At 58.6% G+C, this 22,059-nt stretch overlaps 1 protein-coding gene across 2 annotated transcripts; it reads right to left on the reverse strand.

Moving 5' to 3' along the window:
* Positions 1-1,858: 1,858 nt before the first annotated feature.
* On the reverse strand, positions 1,859-15,759 carry LOC102450327 (glyoxylate reductase/hydroxypyruvate reductase-like). 2 transcript variants are annotated; one of them, XM_075931245.2, is made up of 9 exons: positions 15,367-15,756; positions 10,736-10,866; positions 9,732-9,804; positions 8,858-8,974; positions 8,169-8,257; positions 6,397-6,501; positions 4,698-4,833; positions 4,038-4,168; positions 1,859-2,546 (listed from the first exon to the last, which is right to left on the reverse strand). In XM_075931245.2, exons 1-9 carry the CDS (start codon positions 15,531-15,533, stop codon positions 2,425-2,427), a joined length of 1,071 nt encoding a protein of 356 aa, XP_075787360.2. In that variant the 5' UTR covers positions 15,534-15,756; the 3' UTR covers positions 1,859-2,424. The 2 variants fall into 2 exon arrangements, with proteins under 2 accessions (XP_075787360.2, XP_075787361.2); XM_075931246.2 differs by lacking the exon at positions 8,858-8,974 and having other exon boundaries at positions 15,367-15,759.
* Between the last annotated feature and the right edge of the window lie 6,300 nt (positions 15,760-22,059).

A 22,059-nucleotide genomic window follows, 5' to 3' on the forward strand; every position in this document is an offset into this window, starting at 1 on the left:
GGAGACGGCCGGGTCACAGCCAGACTCCACCAGCTTTCCTCCCAACGTGGGGAGCCGCTTTCGAACCACGGATGTTGTGCCAAGCAGAAGGGCCCCGCCAGCTCTAGTGTCCCGACGGCCGTGCACGGACACTGAATGTACCAGTGGTGCGCGGGCTGGCCGGACAGGTGACTCGTACGTAGGTGTCAGCCAGCACCAAAACACAGGCTAGTCAAACCCAGCCTGCCTCTGCCCGGAAAGAGCCGCCCGCGAGCAGCACAGCACGTTCTGTGCGGATTTCTCTGCCGCCCAAGCGAGCAGGACGTCAGCGACGGTAAATCTGCCCGCAATTAGCACGAGGGCGCCTCGCGGCTGGACGTGCAACTAACGAGCTACGAACTGCAACACGCAGCTAAAACCCCATTTCCTTTCTCCGCTTCCTGCGGGTCCAGGCTGCCCTGTGGGTAGCGTGCGGCCTAGGAGCTGGGAGACCACGGAGTGAATCTCTGCTGGGGAAGCACTTTGGATCTTTGTCCCCGTGGAACAGAGACTAGAGGCGCAATCGCCCCGCCCCGCCCGGGTGCCGTGAGGTCGCAGCATTGCAGCCTGGGAGGTGCTAGAGCCAGTGCTGGGAGCCAGGTGAGCAGAGCAGAAAGCGTCTCTCATGCCAATATTCCACCAGGGCCTTGGGAAACAGGCTGCTCTTCTGCTAACGTCCATGGGGTCCCTCTGGGTTAGCAACACAGGCAAGAGGAACCTGAGGAAGTTAGGCAGCCAATGGGGTTTGGGCACCGACCTCCTTGCAACATTCCCAGTGATCCCTCCTGTGATGGGGTGTCCAGAGCACACCTGCCGCACAGCCATGCGGGGGCAAGCACCGCGTCCGGGAGAACCCTACAGGTGCTGGGCCAAAGAGGGAGCTCAGAAGGCACCTGAGCCTCCCCTGGGGGCAGCAGATGAGTGAGCCAACAGCCCATGGAGGGGGCAGCCTACTTGTGGATGGGCCATCAGTGGAAGCCATCTTGTCCCCTCGCTCGGGGGAGCCGTCCCCATCCCGACAAAGGGCCGCAGGAGCTGGCCACCATGCGCTGCTCCCAAGCCCGTGTCGCTGGACGAGAGCGAGCGGAGAAATCCATTTGTCTCGGTGTCGCTGGGTGAGACGGGCTCCATCCAACAGCCCCTGCGCAGTGCACACTCGGATTTCACCGTGTGCGTGGGGTCTCCAACCTCACCAGAAAGCTGGAGTGGAGGCCTAGCCATGAGCGCACAAGACACTCCCTTTCCACGCCCCGCGAATGCCAGAGCTGCACCGCACACTCATTTGCACCACTTCCTCGTGGCACGTATCTGCCAGGGCACATCCTGTGCGCCACGCACGTCGAAAGTCATTGATTAATTCGCCCCTCCCGCTCCTGCCCCGGGATGTGTCCATCATTTTAGCCATTTTCTACTCGGGACTGTCAACATAGTCGTCGTTTCCCAGCAGCACTGAGTGAATCACGTCCGGCTGTAAAATAAACATGCAGCAACCGAGGAAGCACACGCGATGAGTGGGGACAAATGAAGCCCGTGGTATGAAACTAAAATGACACACTGCTCTGTAGAAGGAAAATCAAACCCTGGAGAATCTTCTGCAGCAGATGTAGCAAGGCCCAAGGTGTGAGGACGAGAACGCAAGAGGCTGCCATAAAGATTTCATGGTGGTTAACTAAGAACATCAAGACTTCTGCAGTCTGGCAACCCCCTTTTTTAATGCAGGAGAAATGGAGAGGCCTTTTCACATCTGCAGGGGACAGTTGCTTTCAGAGATTCCCGTGTAACATGGACGACATCGTCTGAATTCACAAAGAAAATTTAACTACAAAAAAAAGTGCCGAGGTTGATAACAATGTTACACATTTTATTTCTGGGAATGTGCCCATTCTAAAAATGCAAATGTACTCGCGATCCTCCCTGCTGATTGCCTTCCACACAATAAGACGGCAGACGTTTTTAATGAACCCTCTCCCCCTTAGCAAATGCCAAGTTAGCTTTAAGAAAAAAGGTCACATTTGGAAACGATTGCTTATCTCTTGGTGACATTCACATGCAGTGCCAAGCAGAGCATGGGCTGTAACATCGTGTGTGTGTGTGTGTGTGTGTCCCCGTCCGTCCGTCCGTCCGTCCCTCCGGGGGGGCGTGGAGCAAAACGCAATGCATAGGCTGAGCTATGGGAGGAGGAGGAGGAGGAAGAGGGCTGCTGGTTCCCGAGAGCTGGATACACCCGTAGAACCGACCCGTTCTCTCTTCCTCCCTTGCTGCGGTCCGACGGCTGCCGTTTAACCACCACGTAAATGGGCCCCGGCTGCCCCGCTCCCAGAGCTCGTCCTGGGACCTGCGCTGCTCTCCCAGCTCCCAGCGACGTTCGGCGGCACCCAGGGCTGTTTGCGGGAGGGGAACGTGTGCTCAGAGCGGCACCTCCTTGCCCATGGCTTGTCCCTGAAGGCCGGCCAGCAAGTTGCTGGCAGCTAAGGCGGCCATGGCGTTGCGGGTAGCGAGCGTGGCGCTGGCGATGTGGGGCAGAATCACTGTGGAGAGAAAGGGAACAGCGTCCAGAGAGCGCGTGGCTGGGGGCCGGGCCCTGTGAGAGCAACCGAAGGGCCGGCCCCCTGCGACTGCTCCTGCCCTGAGTGCCTGCGCCAAAGCCGGGTCAAGGCACCAGGCTCCCGCTGCATCTGGCTCCTGGCTGGGCCCTCCCCTCACAGCCGCACGTGCGGGGGATGTGGCCTGCCTGCAGCGGCTGCCAGAGGGGAAGCGCAGCCGGTGTGGCGGAGGCGGGGAGTCGGGCTCTTCGCAGATGGGGCTGCAGGGCTGGCAGGAGACAAGGCCTCCCAGCTGCGTGTTGTCTGCATGCAAGTCACACCACACCGCCCCGCCGCTCTGCCTGCCCGCTCCCTTCGCGGGCAGGGGGTTGAAATTTACACGGCGGCGGCAGGGTTTTAGAAGGATTTTTCAAGCTAAGAGGATGTTAGTCAAATCCTGCCGGATTCTTGTAAATGTCACTCCCTCGGCGGCTCAGCACAGAGCAGGCAAAGCGACCGGAGCGATGGCATAACGTGCAGGGACGTCCCTGCCCGGCGCCTGTGGGTGTGCGGGGCAAGGAGAGGGCGCGTGGTTATTGGTAACACGGCCTAGAAGAGTGCATTCCTCTAGCTAGCCACTGCCTTTTCCGGAGGAGCACTGCTCCGTCCACACCACCGCACACCAGCGTGAGTAGCAGCTGTCTGGTCAGAAATCAGGCCAAAGGTCCATCCAGCCCCGTGTCCTGTCTGCCAGAGCCGGGTGCCCCAGAGGGATGAACAGAACAGGAAATCAAGTGATCCACCCACTGCTCCCCCACCCCCATCACCTACTCCCAGCCTCTGACAGACAGAAGCTAGGGACACCATCCCTGCCAGTCTTGGCTAATTGCCATCGAGGGACCTAACCTCCATGAATGTATCTAGCTCTTTTTTGAACCCTGTTAAAGTCCTGGCCTTCACCACATCCTCTGGCGAGGAGTTCCACAGGTTGACTGTACGCTGAATGAAGAAAAACTGCCTTTGGTTTGTTTTAAACCTGCTGCCTGTTCATTTCATGTGGTGACCCCTAGTTCTTGTGTTATGGGAACAATTTTTCCTGATTCACTTTTTCCGCACCAGTCATGATTTTATAGACCTCTCTCCTATCCCCCCTAAGTTGTCTCTTCTCCAAGCTGAAAAGTTCCCGTCTTATTAACCTCGCCTCATGTGGCAGCTGTTCCATACCCCTCGTCATTTGTGTTGCCCTTTTCTGACCCTTTTCCAATGCCAGGAGATCTCTCTGGAGAGGAGGCAGTATTCCAGATGCGGGCGTGCCCTGGATTTACACAGAGGCAGTAAGATGTCCTCTGTCTTATTCTCTGTCCCTTCCTTAATGAGTCCCAATGGCTCATTTGACGGCAGCTGCACGCTGGGTGGAGGTTTTCAGTCCCATAGCTCTTAGTTCCCCAGTTGCCGTACTCGGCCACTCCTCCGCAGGAGCTTGCAGCACAGACTCACCGCAGTTTTTAAGTTGAAAAAGCGGGTGGTCTGTAGGCAGAGGCTCAGGCTCTGTGACATCCAGACCAGCAGCTGCAATCTGACCATTGACCAAGGCCTGGTACAGATCTTCCTGGTTCACTATGCCGCCCCTGGCGGGAGAAGAAAAACAAAGCATCTATCAACTTCTGGGCATCTCTGTGGAGCGGTTCTAGCAGCTAAGAGCCTTAGCTAGCCGGTGAAAGCTTTCGCAGCAGGGCTGGATAACGCTGGAGTACACAGCGGTCTGATCTTAAGGCTTCTTTATTATCAACTTGGAGGCCAGCGGCTTACAGTGCTGTCCTCTGGCACGATTCTTACGCTCTTCTATGTGGGATCAGCTTATCTAATGAGACCAAATCCTCTGGGGGGGATTTGCCTGTGTCATGACACATCTCCCACCATCAGCGCGCTGTCGGATTACACCAACTTAAGCCTTTTATTTTTAATAATTGCTTGAAAGTTGATTTTATTTTAGTGAGCTGGGACGCTGGTCGAGTCGGGAATGTCAAACCCGTCTCCCTCTGCGCTCGCGGAAGGCTTTGCATCAGACGTTTACCTTCTCCAGCGTGACACCCGCGTGTCTATCTCGCTGAGCCTGGCGCTCAGACGCTCCTTTCCCTCCCGGCCCGCCTCGCTCACCTGCTGGTATTGACAAAGACGGCCGTGTCCTTCATGCGGGAGAAGAGGCGGTGGTCACAGATGCCGCGGGTGGCAGCAGTTAAGGCGCAGCTCACCACGATGAAGTCCGAATGCTGAGCCAAGTCATCCAGTGGCACTGCTCAGAAAGGCGACCGAATGAACAATCGAAGCCACACACCACCGAAAAACGCACCCGATTGACCTTTGCACTGAGTCGCTCGGAGCCCACAGAGAACAGACCCACCGAGAAAGAGGCTTGGGCCCCAGGAGAGAGGCTCTAGAACAGGAGTCGGGTGGGGGCGTGCGCTCACAACCAAACTACAGATGGACCATGAGACGTTTGTGAGAGGGAGGATGTGATGGGATTGACGGTGATGGCAGGGAATGGACTTGATGTCCCATGTCCCTCACCTGAATATTCTTGTGGGTTCAAAATGGACTGAGATCAGACCTCAGAGATGGTAACACACGGAAACCTGTCGGGAACATGATAACCTGCATGGGCACTCAGTCGTGGATTTAAAAGTAGCTGTTCTTCTACAGAGGAATTTCGCTAGCCAGTGACAGGGAGACACTGCAGAACTGGAATTCAGATCCTACACCCTGGGCATGAATAAAGACATTAACTAGCTGGCACATTACAAAGCCAATTTCTCCTGCCTTTAACATCCGCATGTCCACATCAAAAGCTATGAATGGGACACATCCAGCCCACTTCATTAGCCTCCTTAACCTGGGTCCTACCTACAGGTACTACTTCTGCTGGGATATAGATCTCTTGGTTTCTCTTATTTCCACTCCCATTGGAAGTGGGTTTTGCCCACGAAAGTTCATCATCCTGTACATTTGTGTTCATCTCTAAGGTTCCACAGGACCACTCGTCATTTCAAAATCTTTGGTGTTTCCAGTGATGCAATGTGTTTACAGGATATTTGCAGAAAGAGCCAATTTACTGCGTTGGAGTCTGCCAGCCCGGCCGTTGGGGCAAACTCTTCCTGTGCGTAGCGTCAGGATAAAATACAGCAGGCGTGGGGCGACTGATCACTCTTCATTACGTCTGTGCTCAGTGACTTGCCTGAGCTTTGGCGCAAGCGCGTCGTTGGCAGTATGCTGACGTGACAGGCTGCCCCTTGGAAATGATCCTAAAGGGCGTGAAGCGAAATCGAGAGGAAGGAAAACCTTTTACACGCCTGCTTAACCAAACCTCTTCTCTGGCTTTAAGGGATAGCACCAGCTCTCCTGGTGTGACCGGGAATCTCGCCAAATGGAGGGGTTTTCTTAAAGCCCCAGCTCCTGGAGTCAGGGGAGTCCATGAGACTCGGAGCTGTCACTTCAGACTGTTACAAAACCCCTATTTCTGGGTCTGGTGTGTGCGGGAAAGGTGACTCCCTGGCTCACAAACCACAAAGCAACTACAAAGACCCAGCCTCATCGGATTTTTACATCTCGCCCTTTCTACACCACTATTTTGTTGGGGGGACTTCTGATTGGTGATTTTTACATGGGGGTGTTCTGCAAGGACGGCCGGTGGGAACCCCAGTCTGTCTCTATTTGTAATCGAAACCCTCCACGTGCTAGGCAGGAAGTTCCCTAGACAGGCCGTTAGGAAAACAGGTTTCTTGGCAGGCCCGGCGCTGTATTGGCGAGGTGGGAGCCCGGCCGGAGGTCTCCACTCGAAAAACGCTCCGTTCCAGCTTACCACACTCGGCCGGGATCTTGCTGGCCACATCGGGGCGTGGGTCAGTGTCAGCGTAGAGAAAGCTCTTGACTCCGAACGGCTTTAGCCTGGCTGCAACAGCTGCTCCTAGAACAGGGGAGTACCTGCTGTGAGTTCCACTGGAGCCCGGCTCGTCCACTGCGCCAATTCGCCCCCTCTGCAGGGGCAGGAATCCCCAAGGGGACTTTCCTTTACCTCTTCACTTGGGGACAGGGGCCCCCGAGAACTGCCCCAGTGTCTGGCCCAGGAACCGACTGGATTTGGTATTCAATAGCCTGGCAAGGGAGCGCCACTGTCACCCTGCTTTCTTGGGGTGATGGCAAAGAGCCCTAAGAGCCATCACCTGGCTCCCCCTGAGCACTCAGCAATCACCAGCTTGTCCTCGTGGCAACCCGACGGGGGAGTGTGTCAACAGGATCAGGTCCTCCGCCCGCCCTCCAGTTGGGGAAACTGAGGCAAAAAGCCTCGGGACATAACTCCAGATTTAGGTAGCTAATGTCAGAGGTGCTGGTCACCTCCTAACCCAATTGCTGCCAAGGTGCAAAGGCAGCAAATGTTTTTACTCTGCACTGTTCCGAGAGGGCAGGCTTCACCCCTGTGGCGTGACTAGGGCGTACGTGGCATTTAGTGGGGTTTGAAGAGATTTTAGCAGTTCAAGAGATGAAATAGCCACAGAAGGCTACAAGGTTCTCCACTGCCCGGCCCTTTCTGTGGATCTCTGAGAAGCAGAGCTGAGTGAGCGAGTGATGTTTTTGGCAGGGGGCTGAAAGAAACTGGTTGGTTTCAATCCACAGCTACATTTGGTTGTTGTTTCTCTCACGGTGGGGAAAGAAACAGAAAAGTAACTTTGGGTTCACCACATTTTATTTGACCTGAAAACAACTTTTTACCAGTTTTTCATTTCATTTTGGGTCATTTTCGGGAGTTTGAAATCCTCCCTTTTGTTTTTTTAAGTAGCTAAATGTCTAAATGAACCATCGCGTCAAACAAAAAGTCTAAATGTTTTCTTTCAAAATGGCCAAAATGAACCATTTAACTTTTTTTTGGGGGGGGGGGAGGGCCATTTTTGGTTGAGACTATTTGCTAGATTTGACCAGAATTCTCAGCTAGTTTCACTGCCTCCCAAAAATGCATTTTCTGGAGCAAATGTATTGTGCTCTACTGACAAATGTGCCAAGTGTAGAATGCCACGTAAGAATTCTTCATTCCTGTACACAAGCGGTAGTGACACTGGACAGGTAGAAGCGAGCTCTTACGTTGCAACACAGGAGAGTTACCTATTCAATATCAATGCCTGAAATCTAGATCCACCTGCCGTTGGAGCATTTGAAACAGAGAAGCAACAAAATGGAAGCACTTAGTGGGGTTTTTATTAGAACGGATCCAAAAAGAAAACTATTCCTTCAAGCTGTTTCAGCATGTTTTCTTCTGTCTCAACCTTTGAATTGCCCCTGCCCAGCACTGCAGAAAGCCGCTGTATTAATGTTTGCAAAATTGGCCCTTTTTAAAATGGGAAACTCTCAACTGTTGGCCAGGTCTACGCTGTGTACTAACTGATATAGACACAAGAGCTGTTAAAACAAAGCAACTGCCTGGGTTTTCCATTTGGTGAGTTTTAAAAAATGCTCCCATTTGAACTCGAATTCTGATTTTTGGGTGTCATTTCAGCCATTGGTTGAAAACGCACAGCCATGAACACAGAGCCCCTGCGGGCCAGCCGTGCGCGGACACGCCCTGGGGAGTCTGCAACTTACCTATTCTGCCAAGTCCGAGAATCCCCACGGTGCTGTCCGCCAGGCCAGCGCCGCACATCCACAGAGGTTTCCAGGTGCCCCAGCCGCCGCTGGCAAGGAACATTGGAAGCGGCGTCAGGCGCGCCCCGCAGAACACGCGCCCTTCGCCGGCTCTGGGGAGCGGACCCCCCTGCTCCGCTCCGGGTGCATGTTCCATGGGCGTTACCAGCGGGGATCGCGCCCCGCAGTCCTGTCCCCGGGCTGAGCCTGGAACGTGTTTCTCTCCCTCCCGCAGCTGGTCTGGGCCGGGCCCCCTAGGATCCGGGGGGCGCTGCGCCGAGCTATGAAACGGGCGCTGCGCCCCGGGGCAGGCGGTGAATTTCTCGCGCGGTGACTGCGCCCCGGTGAGCCAGGCTGCGAATGCTGCACGACGGGCCAAGGGCCGTGCGTCCCCGGGTGGCCACTGCCCAGGGAACGGCCCCATTGCCACGAGCCCGGCTCCCCACGGGTGCGGGGGCTGCTCCCAGCTGGGCAGGCGTGTGGCGCGGACGTGCCTCGCTCCGCTCCGGGGGAAGCCGCGCCACAGGGCAGGGGTGGGGAGAGGCGGGGCCCCGATGCAGCCGCGTATTGTGCGCGGGGCTCCGCGTGGCTCCGCGCCTGGCCCGACACAGCGCGCACCGCCCCCCGAGGTGCCCGGGGAGGGGAATCACTTCTTCGCTGCCTCCGCGGCTTCCAACAGGCGGCGGGACGTGGCCAGGAGAAGAGCCACCGTGAGCTCCGCGACCGCTTCGGTCAGCACGTCCGGCGTGTAGCCCAGTCGGACTCCCCTGCACCGGGAGAGAGCACGAGCCAGCGGGCTCCGAGAACTGCCCCGCCCGCCCCAGAGCGCAGGGCAGGCAGGCCCCGCCGCAGCGGGCCCGGTCTCTCCAGGGCCCGAGGCGAGACGGGGTCACACAGAGCCCCGCCCTGGGGAGAGGCTCCATTGGGTCTGGGTCTGGGGTTTTCCAGGGAACATTGTGACTGTCCCCCCCCGAGCCGCCTGCCGGGGCTTGGGGCTGGGCCCTGGGGCAGGGAGGGCGAGCCTGGGCTGCAAGGGGAAGGGGCTGCGCACGAGGGCGGGCGGACAGATGCGGGGCAGTTCTGGCTCCGATACTATTCGGGGCTCACTACTAGTGTGCATGCCCGTCTGCCTGTGCCTCTAACCTCCCAGGAGGGGCGCAGCTCTGGGGAGACAGCAAGGCCCCCCCTTCGGGAGATGGGGGAAGCCACAGGGGTCACCCAAGTGAGGGAGCCCCGGGACTAGCTCCGGGCCTGCTGTCCTGCAGCGCCCAGGGACGGCGTGGCGGCTCGGCTGGCTACCGCCCCAGGCTGACCCTGTGCAGGGGCACCAGCCTCCAAGCCCAGGGCCTCCCCGCTCGTCTTGCGGACAGGGCCAGCCAGGGAGGGGCGTGGGGGCAGTGGCTTCCCTGAGGCCCTTGGCTTTGGCGCCGTCGGTCGCCCTGCCGGAGGAGAGCCTGGGTCCCAACAGAACAAGCGGCTGCCCAGGCATTTCTACCGCGCGGGGCGCGGCTGCAGCAGCGTTACCTCTTCTTCAGCTCCTCCAGAGACACGTGGTCGTAGCCCACCGACATGGTGCTGACCACCTGCAGGCTGGGCCCTGTCGTGGGAGAACAACAGGACGGCGGCTCACGCCCTGGCAGTGTGGGCAGCTCCGGCTCCAGGACTCCACGGGGAGACACCGCACAGGGGCTCGGCTAGGGGACGGGGGCCCACGTCCAGGGAAGGCCGGACCGCAAAAGGGGCTGAGTCTGCGCCAGCGAGACCGAGCTGAGGGGAGATTTTCCTCACGCCCCAGAGGCGGCCTCCGAGGCCAGCGGTGGAATCCCCATCACTGGAGATTTCTAGGGACAAGTGGGACAATCGTGCGCCCGGGATGGGCCAGATTCAGCGCAGGGGGCTGGACTGACGACTTCCTGAGGTCCCTGCCACTTCATTACTCTAGTGCCCTTCCTTTACTCCTCCTGGGAGCCATCCTGCGGCTCCCCCAGCCAGGGCACAGGGACTTCTCTCTGCTCCTCCGCACCCTTCCCGTCTCCTCTCCGCACCGCCCTCGGACTGCTCGCTCACATCCCCGCCGCCTTGCTCCTGCACCTCCCAGGGCGAGGGGCGTCAGATTCGTGCAACCGAGGATAAAAGCCTACCACCGCGGCTGGCAGACGAGCTGGCGCCTTTAGCTGCCTGCATCGGATTGGAACAGGATCCCCGTCTTGAAGCGATTTTACCAGTCATCCCCCAGCTACCCCCACGGACCCGCGCTACCCAGCCAAGCGGCAGGGTGCATGCCGACCCCTGAGCGAGATCAGGGAAAGGCCACCCGCAAGGCAGGCCCAGGGACAGCTGCCTCGCCGACTGATCCCGGCACAGAGGCCTCACTGGCTGGACATGGGCCACTGCAAAGGCCACGTCAGCTGCGGAGCCGTCCCACCGGACCGCACGTGGGGACAGGCTAGCTGGAGTGCCCGGTAGCTCCGGGGATCGCACCCCGCCACGGGCAGACTGCCGGAGCCCCGGCCGCGCTCAGGCCTGACCTGCGGCGCCCAGCACCTCGGCGTCGATCTGCTCCGTCAGGAGGCAGTACAAGCCTTGAATCCCGGCCACGCGCCGCAGGAGCTCCGAGCGCGGCACCGGCTCGTCCGAGTCCCACTGCTCAACGCTGCAGCTGCCAGAGGAGAGAGGGGGACACGGGTCGGGGGTGTGACGGGAGCGGGGAAAGCCCCCAGGGTTGGTTTGCCACAGCCCTTCCCGGGAGCCAAAGCCCCCTGCTCAGACTGCCAGGCCGGCTGCTCGCTGGCTAGTCTCCCCCGTGAGCACCAGGCTGGGGGGCGCGGGGAGACCAGGCAATCGGAGTGGCTGGCTGGGCCCGGGGAAGCTAGACCAGCCCAGAGCCCGGGGACAGCAGCAGGGCAGGCTCCTGGGGCACCGCCTGTTCCCTGGCCTGGAGCAGCGCGCGGGCGCAGTCACAGCCAGCCCGCTACAAGGGGCTCCCCGAGAGCTGAGTCTCTGCGCCCTGCTGTGTGACACGCCCCAGAGGGGCAGCTGCGTTAGTCGGGCTCTGCAAAACTAGCCAGGAGTCCTGGGGAAACCCCACGTCCTGAGATGTGTGGAGGGGCATGAGGTACAGAGACGGGCGTAAGGCTACGGCGCCGCCTTCCCAAGCGCAGGCCTAGGGCTCACGCGGCCAATTCTCAGCCACCCGTTTGGCGCTGGCCCTTCACTGGCCCGGGCAGCGCCTTGCTGGCCAGGGGCTAGTGAGTCCCCGCCCGCCTGTGTCGCTTCCGCCCCACGTGCCTTCTGCCCAAATAAGCCTGAGAGTCGCCAAGGTGCCGTTTATTCAGCGCCTGCTGCTTGTGAACTGTTCCCTGCGGGAGAGCCAGGCCAAGCCCACGGGAAGGTGCTTTGTGCTCCATGGCTCCACACGACCCCTGGGGCCACCTGCTCTGAACTCCAGGGATGAATTTGGCCCTTCATCCCTGCACTGCCCTGTGGCCAGGTCTCCCCTTACCCCCAGACCAGCGCTCCGGAGATCCATCTCCCGGGGCTCGAGTCAGCGGGTCTAGCAAGGACCCCGCCCCGGCCAGGAGTAGCTCGGCACTCAAGGAGCCCAGCCCAGGCCTGGGCCTCTAGCAAACTGTCCCAGCTGCTCTCTGTGGAGACGGTCTGGCCGTCACGCCTGCCACCTGGGGATGGGTGAGGAGGAATGGCGCCAAACTTTCCTTTCCCAGGGTCGCCTCCTACAGGATTTTCCACTGAACTCATGCGTCGCCAAGGGCCCGCCCACCGTGTCGAGGCCCTGCTGGCCAGGCATGGCGCTCCCGGCCACAGGTCTCAGCCAGGGTGCATGTGGCGCTCAGTTCTCAGCCCCCGGGCCAGGGTCACAAATATCCAAACAAACCAAGAGCTCTTTCCCCCGCAGCCCACCCTCCAGGCCCCATGGAAATCTGACTTGGGGAGGGGCAGAGCACCGATTCTCAGGCATGGTCCCTGCACCTCTTCTCCCTGGCTCTTCTCTGCCCTCTCCCGTGTCACCCGACCGGCATGGGCTGGCTGGTCCTTGGAGGGGCAGGCCAGCCCATTATAGGGCGAGTCCCCCGTATCGATTGTCATACGCAGGCTAGCACTCACCAAGAGCCTCTAGGGCCTTCACTGAGATTCGGGGGGGGGGGAGGGGGCATAGAGGGGACAGAAATCGGTGTGGTGTCCCTTTTTTTGGGCTAAATATTCTAATTTCTTATGAGAAACTTTAAAACTGGATGACAACGTATTTGACTTCAGAATGGCTTGGTTGATTAAACCCTCCAAAACTGTGTCATGAACAATGCTTTGGGGTGTTTCTGCCCCGCAGCTTTTTCCCTTTTGCCCCCCCCCCCACATTTCCAAGCGGAAAACGGGGGTGGGCGTAGGGGGAGAAACCCCCCTTTCTCACACATTGCTTTTTAGTAAGCACAGTAAAAGGGCGTGGAAAAGCGGGGATTCATGCCAACTTCTGGCAGTTGGAGGCGGGGGAAGAGCCCCAAACTTTGGAAATGAACAGTTGGGTTTTGTTCCTAAATGTATTTCCAACGGTCCAAGAACATTCTTTCCTGCGAGAACTCGGCGTCGCTGGAGAAGCTCTGCCATTCACTGCCAGCCAGGGACAGGCCCTTCCCAGCTTGGATGAGAGACGGCGGGCAGCTCTCCCCTCCCTCGGAGCAGGCTGGCACTGAGGGGGCACCATGCCTGCCTTGCCAGCACTGCGGGGCTTCTTTTGGGAAGGGCACCATTCCCCCAAGGCTCCCTCCTGCACAGCATTGCTGAGTCCTGGCGAGAGCCCTTGGGCCAGGGCGGGATGCCCAGCGGGGCCAGTGGCGCTCCCTCGCCTGTCACAGACAGCCTGCGTTCTGTGGCTACGGTTGCCATGTGGTTGAAACAAAAATACTGATTTAGGAACACTGTGCAGGTTTAGGAACAGGGGAGCAGTTGAGCACTAAGACCTAGGGGAGTCATTGCTTCCCTTTGGTCTTTTTGCTGGCAGCCATTTTGTGCCAGCAGCCTTGTGGAACCAGGTAAGCCTGGGGGGGGGGTCGAGGCTGGGGGCCAACGGGGTTCGGGGAGGGGAGGCCGGGCACTGAGTGTTTGTAGGGTTGCCAGGTGCCCGGCATTTTCGCCTCCTGGCTGTGGAAAAAAAATCAGAAAATATCGGACATCTTAGGTATCTGGTATTTTCTGAATTTTTTTTTTTTACCAGACAGGAGGCATGAATACCGGACACCTGGCAACCCTATCTGTGGCACACCTGGGAATAGCCCCCACAACAGCAGCTGCTGGGCCCGAGAGCTGCCTGGGGCCAGCCAGGGCTGGGGTGGGTGCACAGACTGGTCCCTGCTGGGAGGGAGGCCACGCAGAGGCACATACTCCGAGGTTCCAGTGCTCACCTGCTCTCTCCCTGGGACTCTTCCATTTACCTTAGCTCCCTGCTGGCGCGTGTGAGGGGAAGGGCCTGACTCTGCTTTCCACAGGACGCCGGGCTGGGCCGCTGGCTGCTGCTGTCCTGCCATGGCTCGGGGTGGGTCAGGACATGGCTTGAAGGCCTCAGTATTCAGCAAGAACCACAAGAGCTATGCCCTGCCCAGCCTCACAAGTCCAACAGCAAGTGGAGCAGCAGCCCCTGTGGTTAAACCTGCAGCTGTTGGTAACTCCACCAAACACCCACGGATCTGGGGGGAAACGTGTGGGTGTGACTAGAACCTAAACCGGGCTCCTAACTCACCTAGGCAGTCCTGGAAACCCCCCTTCACTGCTCCCATTGACTGCTGAGTTGCGTGGCGAGGTCTTTCTCGTTGCTATTCGATCTCCACGGAGACCGTACCCAGCGACACGGGCACTCCACTGGCACGGCCCCCTCGCTGCACGTCGGCCAAGGACGCCCCGGGTCCGCTCAGGGGACAGCCCTTCGCTCGCCGCGCCTGGCTCCCACAGAGCTGGGCCACGGGGACTTCTCCCATTTGAGAAACCCGAATCTAAAACACTCTTTCAAACTTCACATTTTCAAACCACTTTGAATGGCTCAGGAAAAAACATTCCCCGCCCATCCCCCCACCTCCGCTTTGTGACTCAAAAATGCCAGCTCGCCCGGATCCCCACATCCCACTCGGCACGGACAAGCCTCCTGTCTCTGCACGGGGCTGCAGTTTCCAGCCTGCAGGCGGGTCTTCTGCTAGCGCTGGTGGACTCTGGCCAGTCGCTGTGCTGGCCTGCGGGGGTGACTGCAGAGGGCTGAACTCGCCCCGACTCGCTTATTATTCTACTTTCACCTCTTAGGCACGTGGCCCATTCAGCAGCTAATTCCCACTTGGCTCAAACGCTCTTTAATTAAGACTCGCTCTTTTTCTGCCCTTTCTCGTGGCTTCTCAAAGCTCAATATTTTGTTTCAGAAAAGCCAACCCTAGCTGGTTTTTTGGGGGAGATGTGTCGTGGCAAGTCAAGCTGCTCATGGCTCTGGGCATGGGCTGCCAGGCCGGTGAGGCTATCGAAACGATGTTTGGACCCCAGACCCATGTCCCCGCTGGGCAGTGCCATGGGTGCAGAAGAGCTGTCCCGCCCCCGCAGCCTGCCATCAGTGCGCCCGGAAAGAACGGTGTCGAACTCTTGCATGCTCGTGTTCCCTGCTGGGACCCTAGCTCGAGGCTCCTGTTACAGACCAGGTAACAGTCCCCTGGATTTCAGTGACCGTAGCTTGACCTTGCAGGCGAGCCACTGCCAAGGCAAAACACCTCGCTGCTGCGGTGTGTGAGTGCACCCGCATCAAACCCAAAGAGCAGCTTGGCCCCGGGGTCAGTCTTGGACAGGGCGCTGTGCCACAAACTCCTGGATGCCAAACAGCTCTGCACCTCTCCGGGGGGAAGTCCTGCTCCGGTGAAGCCAATGGCAAAGCGCCCGTGGACGCAATGGGGCCAGGCGCTCCGCCTCGGGGCCTGCTTCCAAGCTGGGGGGACGACCCCTATGAACCCGGCAGTGGAGAATGCACCTGGAGCAGTCGGCAATCGGGGGAGCTACCGACTCACTCCTGCTACCGCTCTCGGGACCGACTCCCGAGTCAGGGCCCCCCCTCCAGACTCCGGTTTCACACCTCTCTTCCCCCAGCCCCCCCTTCCCCGGGGAGGGGTTGAGCGGCCATACTCACATCCCCGACTGGCTCAGGATCTTCATCCCCTCCGGGGGGATCCGCCTGGTCACGTAGACCCGCGGCAGCTGCTTCCCCGCCGCCTCGGGGGCCTGGACCGTAGCCCAGCCGTGGAACTCTGAGACCAGCACCCCCCGCAGCCACCGCAGCCGGCACAGCGTCCCCATTGCAGAGCCACGGAGCGGCCAGGCCGAAAGCAGGACTTTGGAGGGATGGTTTTGCGCCGGCCAGGTCAGGGAGCTTGTGCCGCCGGGGAGAGGGAGGCTGAGAGATAAAACCCCCCGGCCAATGGGCAGGGAGGCCGGGCGCTTGTCCCTGGGCTGTCCCGTCCCAGGCTCTGTTTGCACACTCCTCTTAATCTAGCCCTCTGCAGCCTGGGAAGAAGGAAAACCTGGTTAATAAGAAAACTTGCTCCCGCTAACCTTTGTGTGGTGGGCAGGAACCTGCACGTCTGCCGCGCCACGGCTGGGGTCTGTGTCCTGCACGCTCCGGAGTGCTCCGGGGCTCTGCTCCCCTCCGGGCGCATCAAGACCCCTCTCTGTTGAAAAACAAGCCGCGTTCCAACACAGATTGAGACTGGGGCCCCACATATTTACTGGTGTCAAACTATCCCGGGGGAAGCATTGTTCCAGCAGTTCCCAAGCTGGGGGTCACAACCCCAAATGGGGCAGCGTCTCAGATCCAATGGGTCAGACTCTGCCCCTGTGACGATTCGGCCTGCCCCCAGACTTGTCCAGAACCGCTCCACAATCCCACAGCACGAGAGCACCGTTTGGACCTACAACAGTGCAGCCAGGGAGGTTGAGGTCGGACATCAGGAAAAACTTCCTGCCTGCCAGGGCAGTTAAACAAATTGCCTGGGGGGTTGTGGAATCTCCATCCCTGGAGATACTGAAGAGCAGGTTGGACAGGCTGGTGCCATGGGTCTGCCAGCAGCACACGCTGAACAGCTCCTGGAAATCCCCAGCAATCGATTCTGGAGCGGAACATAGGCCCGGCTCTCCTGCCCCCCCCCCCAGGAGCACAGGCCCGGCTCTCCTGCCCCCCCCCCAGGAGCACAGGCCCGGCTCTCCTGCCCCCCCCCCCCTCCCCCCCCCCCCCGGAGCGCAGGCCCGGCTCTCCTGCCCCCCCCAGGGCTCCCCGCCCCCCCCGCCCCGAGGCCCCCGGCTCTCCCGCCCCCCCCCCCCAGGAGCGCAGGCCCGGCTCTCCTGCCCCCCCCAGGAGCACAGGCCCGGCTCTCCTGCCCCCCCCCCCAGGAGCGCAGGCCCGGCTCTCCTGCCCCCCCCAGCTCCCCCCCCCCCAGGAGCACAGGCCCGGCTCTCCTGCCCCCCCCCCCAGGAGCACAGGCCCGGCTCTCCTCCCCCCCCCGCCCCCCCCCCCCCCCCCAGGAGCACAGGCCCGGCTCTCCTGCCCCCCCCCCAGGGCAGGCCCCCCCCCCCCAGGAGCGCAGGCCCGGCTCTCCTGCCCCCCCCAGGAGCGCAGGCCCGGCTCTCCTGCCCCCCCCAGGAGCACAGGCCCGGCTCTCCTGCCCCCCAAGCACGGCTTCGCTGGCAGGAACGAACGTTCGGCCCCCGCACACGCGCCGGCAGACCAAGGGGCCATTTTTGAGCAGGTGTTTGCGTGAAGGGAAATCAGAGCGTTGGGCTTTCACATGAAAAACTCAACGTCTCCAGGGCGAGAGCCGCCGGTCTCCGGCCACCCCGCACTACGCAAAGGCAGGAGTCCTCGTGATTAGATGGCCAGGACCCGCAGCGAGTCCAGCTGCGCACAGACCCACTGAGCTGCCCACAGGGTGCAGCCAACAGCCCCGGCGGCTTCATTTTCGGAGGCCTTCCTTGTGCAGCCCCCTGGGAAATCTGTGGCCATCTTTCCTGCATGTGGCTGAGCGCCAGGCGAGAGGATCTGGCCCCAGGCAAGCAGCCAGTCCCACAGGATCTTAACAGGGCTGCTCTTACGTCTTCAGAGCTCCCTCTTCTGGCTTCTCGCAGCGAGCTCTGCTTGGCTGCTTTTTAAGATTCAGGGCCTGTCTGTCCCAGGGGGAGATTTCCAGCAGTGGGGGGAGGAGGGGATCCGGGCCTGTTCTTGCTTTGATTTGGCTGGTGTGCGGAAGATAGCAGAGGCCTGGCTTGCCCGGGGCGGGACGGACTGTTTGCAACAGCGGAAGCTAGCAGGAGCCGGTTTAGCCAAGAGGGAGAGGACACCACCAGTGTAGACGTACCTTGCGCCTGCTGCTCCCCCCCGTGGAAGCTGGTCTGGAACGCCCAACTTGCCATGCTACCAAGCAGCAAGTGCCCTTCGTTCTTGGGTGCGGTCCCTGCCCGGGGGCACCAGGGGATGGCTACACCTGGTCTTGTCTCCCTCGCAGGTTTTCTGCACTGGACGATGGCTGTGAAAGCTCGCTCCCGCAAGGTGGGTCAGCCACACAGGTCTCGGCCCGGGAGGGATTTAGATGTTGACTTGCCATCATTATACGTGTTTTTCAAAAGTAAATCTTGGGGCACATCAATCACGTAAGATATCCCGAAATCTTCAAGCCTGCTTTGCCGCATTATCCGTCAGCTACAGTCATTTTTCTCGGCCCTTGTATCTAGAGAGCACCTGTCACCCATAGGACTAAATGCTCTTGCTAAAAGAAAGTAGCATTACTCTCGTTTCACAAATAGGGAAACCGAGGCACGAGGAGAGGAAGTGACACCTTTGGAGTCACAAGGCACGTCTCTGTTGGGGCCAGGAACAGAACCAAGTGACCCTGATGCCCAGGGCCAGGACCATACTCGGCCTGTCTTCAAAAATAGCCGTTGTTTAGCTAACTTAGCACAGGATAGCATTACAGAGCGAGGGTGCCTGGCCAGGGGATGATCACAATGGTCCCTTTGGCCTGGTGATCTCTGAACTAGCCTCGCCTGTCGGACTTTATAGCTCAAACACGGACACTCAGAGAACCCTACAACTGGCCAGGGTCTCAAGTCCAGTCCCCGGCCCTCCCGGGTGTGTGCTTTTCAACCATCCATTGCAACCTGGCTATGGGCTGTTTGCTATGGAACGGGCCCACTGCAAAAACCCCAGGGTTCCTACTTTTAATGCATCTCCAGTATACAAGAGTGAGCTGTGTTCCCGCCAGCAGGAGCACGGAGTTAGAGGGGACAAATGCAGGAGAAGAAAATAAGCCAGGGTTAACAATGGAGCATTTAAAGAAAGGAGAGAAAGGCAAGCAGATGGCATGAATATTACTGCATGAAAATGACTAACACTCTGAGAATCTCCCAGTGTACTCCTCACTTGTTTTGCCTTGCTTCTATAATTAATTTATGGAAAGCGCCTAAATTGGGAATAAACACAATCTCACAAATCCCTTCTAATCTCTGCCTCTAGTTTTGAAACGATACCCTCAAGGTCTAGTTTCTTACCGTGATTAAACGGTTTTCTTTTCCGAGAATTAACGCGGGCTGATTTCTTTCTTGTACACAATAGCACGGCACGCCGGTGGTCAGGGCTCAGTTCAGCACTAGTGCAGCAGCAAGCTGTTCTTATCAGCTGCCCGGACGCGGGCACCTCAGCGCCGCGCTGCTGGCTCGGGCAATAGCTTTGCTCCCGTTCGCCGACTTGCTAGTGAAATGTGGCCCCGGGAGCTGAGCCGCGTGAGGGGACGGCACGGTCAGAGGCTGACGCGTATTTGGAAACTGCTTCAGTCTGGGGGGAAAAAAGGGTTTTTTCCAATCAGGCCATTTCTTCCATTTGAAAATAAAAGCAGGAGATGCTCCCTAGAGGTAGGCTGCTGGAACCTGCTTTCAGATGGGCTGAGACAGGAACACTCGGGGCAGGGGTACTGCAGGGACAGAGCGTGCTCAGAATACTCCAACACGGTTTGAGCACTCACCGAGTGGCGCCTCCTGCTGGTCTACCCGGGAATTAGCTCTTCCAGCCCCTGAGCACCCCCTGTTGGCCAGTGTCTCCCGTTACCCGTCTTCTCGGCAGCTGCTGGAGCTCCGGGCCTTTTAAATCGCCGCAGGGCACCCTACAATCCCTATGGCACCCAAGTGCTGGCTGGGGAAAGCTAGCCCCATCCCTTACACCCAAGTCCCTGCCCCTTCTGGGGGCTCAGAGTCTCGTTAGCCCTGATTGGTGGGCCTGGAGAACAAGAGATCGCCATCTTCTTTCTAAGCACCAGCTCAGTCTGTTCGCTGGGTGGCTGCTGGGACCTGTATCGATTCTGCGTGAGTGAATTATTCTCCTCTCTCCGATGGACCCCGCAGGCGTCAGATTCCTGTTGATGCCGCATGCAGCGCACCACTTCCATCTTTTTTAAATCACCACCACCGTCGTTAAAACACTCGTGAAGACGTTCGGTTCCCTTAAGTAGTAAGTGGGTTGGAAAGTTTCCTCTAATGAATGACACTATTAGTTAACTATGCACCCTGCATAGTCACCCGCCTACTCACTCAAACAGTTAAATGCATATTTAAATATGTATTATACACTTTGATGCATATTAATTCTTTGGGAGCCAGAGAAAGCTCCTTCTGAGATATTCCTGTCTGGGGAGTAGATATTTACACATAACATACACTATTGACTCGTTATGCGATCGCTGCTTCTGACTACTTACGGGCTATTGTGCAAGAAATCCATAGTCAGTGTTGTGTTGCTCTGTGCACTCCCACCACAATAGGATGGCTATGTGCAGTGTACTGTGTGTTGCAAGTGATGCACTGCATATAAGAATGGCCGTCCTGGGTCAGACCAAAGGTCCATCTAGCCCAGTATCCTGTCTGCCCACAGTGGCCAGCACCAGGTGCCCCAGAGAGGGTGGACCGAAGACAATGATCAAGCCATTTGTCTCCTGCCATCCCTCTCCAGCCTCTGACAAACAGAGACCAAGGACACCATTTTATCCCCTGGCTAATAGCCTTTTATGGACCTAACCTCCATGAAATTATCTAGTTTCTCTTTAAACTCTGTTATAGTCCTAGCCTTCACAGCCTCCTCTGGCGAGGAGTTCCACAGGTTGACTACGCGCTGTGTGAAGAAGAACTTTCGCTTATTAGTTTTAAATAAACATGGGGTGCGCTTTGGCATCCTCCCTTGGTGCTGACAAGTGCACAGGCAGGGTTTACTAGCCTGGACAGCCTGGATCCGGTGGCCACTGATGTCAGTGGGAGGGACTTGAAACACTTTTGATAAACTCCTTTGTTTCAGCCGAAAGATAAGGCAGGATGGCCTAATGGTTAAGGCACTAGGGCCCCCAGCGCTCTCACTTCAGTCCTCCACTCTATCATGGACTTCCTGTGCGGCCTGGGGCAAGTGGCATCTCTCTGGCTCCACGGGTCAGAGCCTAACGGAGCAATCAAGGAGGAGAAGGACATTCTGTGGAAGCGAACTGACTGCTTGGTCCCAGACACTGCTGCAGAGGAGACAGGGCCCGTGCCGATTGTTTCCAGGTTCAAAAGAGAGGGCCTGGGATATCACTCCATTAATGCCACCTGGACTAGAAGCTGGGCACCTGAGCTTTCTGAAGCAAAGGTGAGATGCTGACTACAGCAGGCCGCCTCTCATTCAGCCAGCTACAGCACTGAGAGAAGAGGCCAAGAGGGGAACAAATGTTCTAACATTAAAAACCTGGGAGGAATTACAGACCCCAGGCCCTTCCTGGGAGGGCTAAGGTGCACAGCGCACAGTCAACCTGTGGAACTCCTTGCCGGAGGAAGTTGTGAAGGCTAGGACTATAACAGGGTTTAAAAGAGAACTAGATAGATTCATGAAGGTTAAGTCTATTAATGGCTATTAGCCAGGATGGGTAGGTATGGTGTCCCTGGCCTCTGTTTGTCAGAGGGTGGAGATGGATGGCAGGAGAGAGATGGTTTGATCATTACCTGTTCGGTTCACTCCCTCTGGGGCACCTGGAATTGGCCGCTGTGGGCAGACAGGACACTGGGCTGGGTGGACCTTTGGTCTGACCCAGTGTGGCCGTTCTGATGTTATGTCCGGTGCCTGAAACAATTACCATCGAATTCTCAACACCTCAGTGAGTGAGCGGCCGGAACGACCCAGCCACTCTCTGCGGAGGGAAAGGCCAGCTCTCCACGCCTGGGAATTCTTTCAGCCTGCCCGCCAAAGAGCAGAGCAGAGGTGAGATAGTTTCTCAGGCCTTTCAACAAGCCACACGGGTGGCCTGGGGCCGAGGGGCAGTGCTGAGAGGCGGCGCGCCGAGGCTGGGAAGGAAGGGCCAGCGTTCTAGCACGGCAGGGTGGTGACGACGGCGCGCGGGCTGGGGAGCTGACAGATGAACGGGGCAGTCCGGATCCGGACCGTGATGCTCTGAGGACCCAGACAAAGCCGGGTGAACTCCCCGACCCCCCGATTCCTCTCTCCAGGGATTTTAAACACGTGCCCCCTGGACCTCTGTTGGACCTGCCTCCCCTTTGCAGTGCCCGAGGGGTCCTGCTCCCAGCTGGCTGCAGCGGGAGGGTGGGGAGGGGGGCACTAGCCTGATTTGATGTAGGCGCCGGATCCTTCCTGCCTGCACACCCACTGCCCAAGGCTTTGGCTTCACGGAGGCTCCCCCTCAGCCTCCCCGCTGCTGGGGCAGTGCTGCTAACCCAGCTGATGGGGGCTCCCTGCTGCCCCCAGCATCTGGGCAGTGGAGTCAGGGGAGTTTTCTGGCCCTTCCTCCAGCTGACCTGTGGCTGCCGGCCC

This window comes from Pelodiscus sinensis, chromosome 6 (genome assembly GCF_052426305.1).
Source record: "Pelodiscus sinensis isolate ZL-2025 chromosome 6, ASM5242630v1, whole genome shotgun sequence".
Classification (NCBI taxonomy): Eukaryota; Metazoa; Chordata; order Testudines; family Trionychidae; genus Pelodiscus; species Pelodiscus sinensis.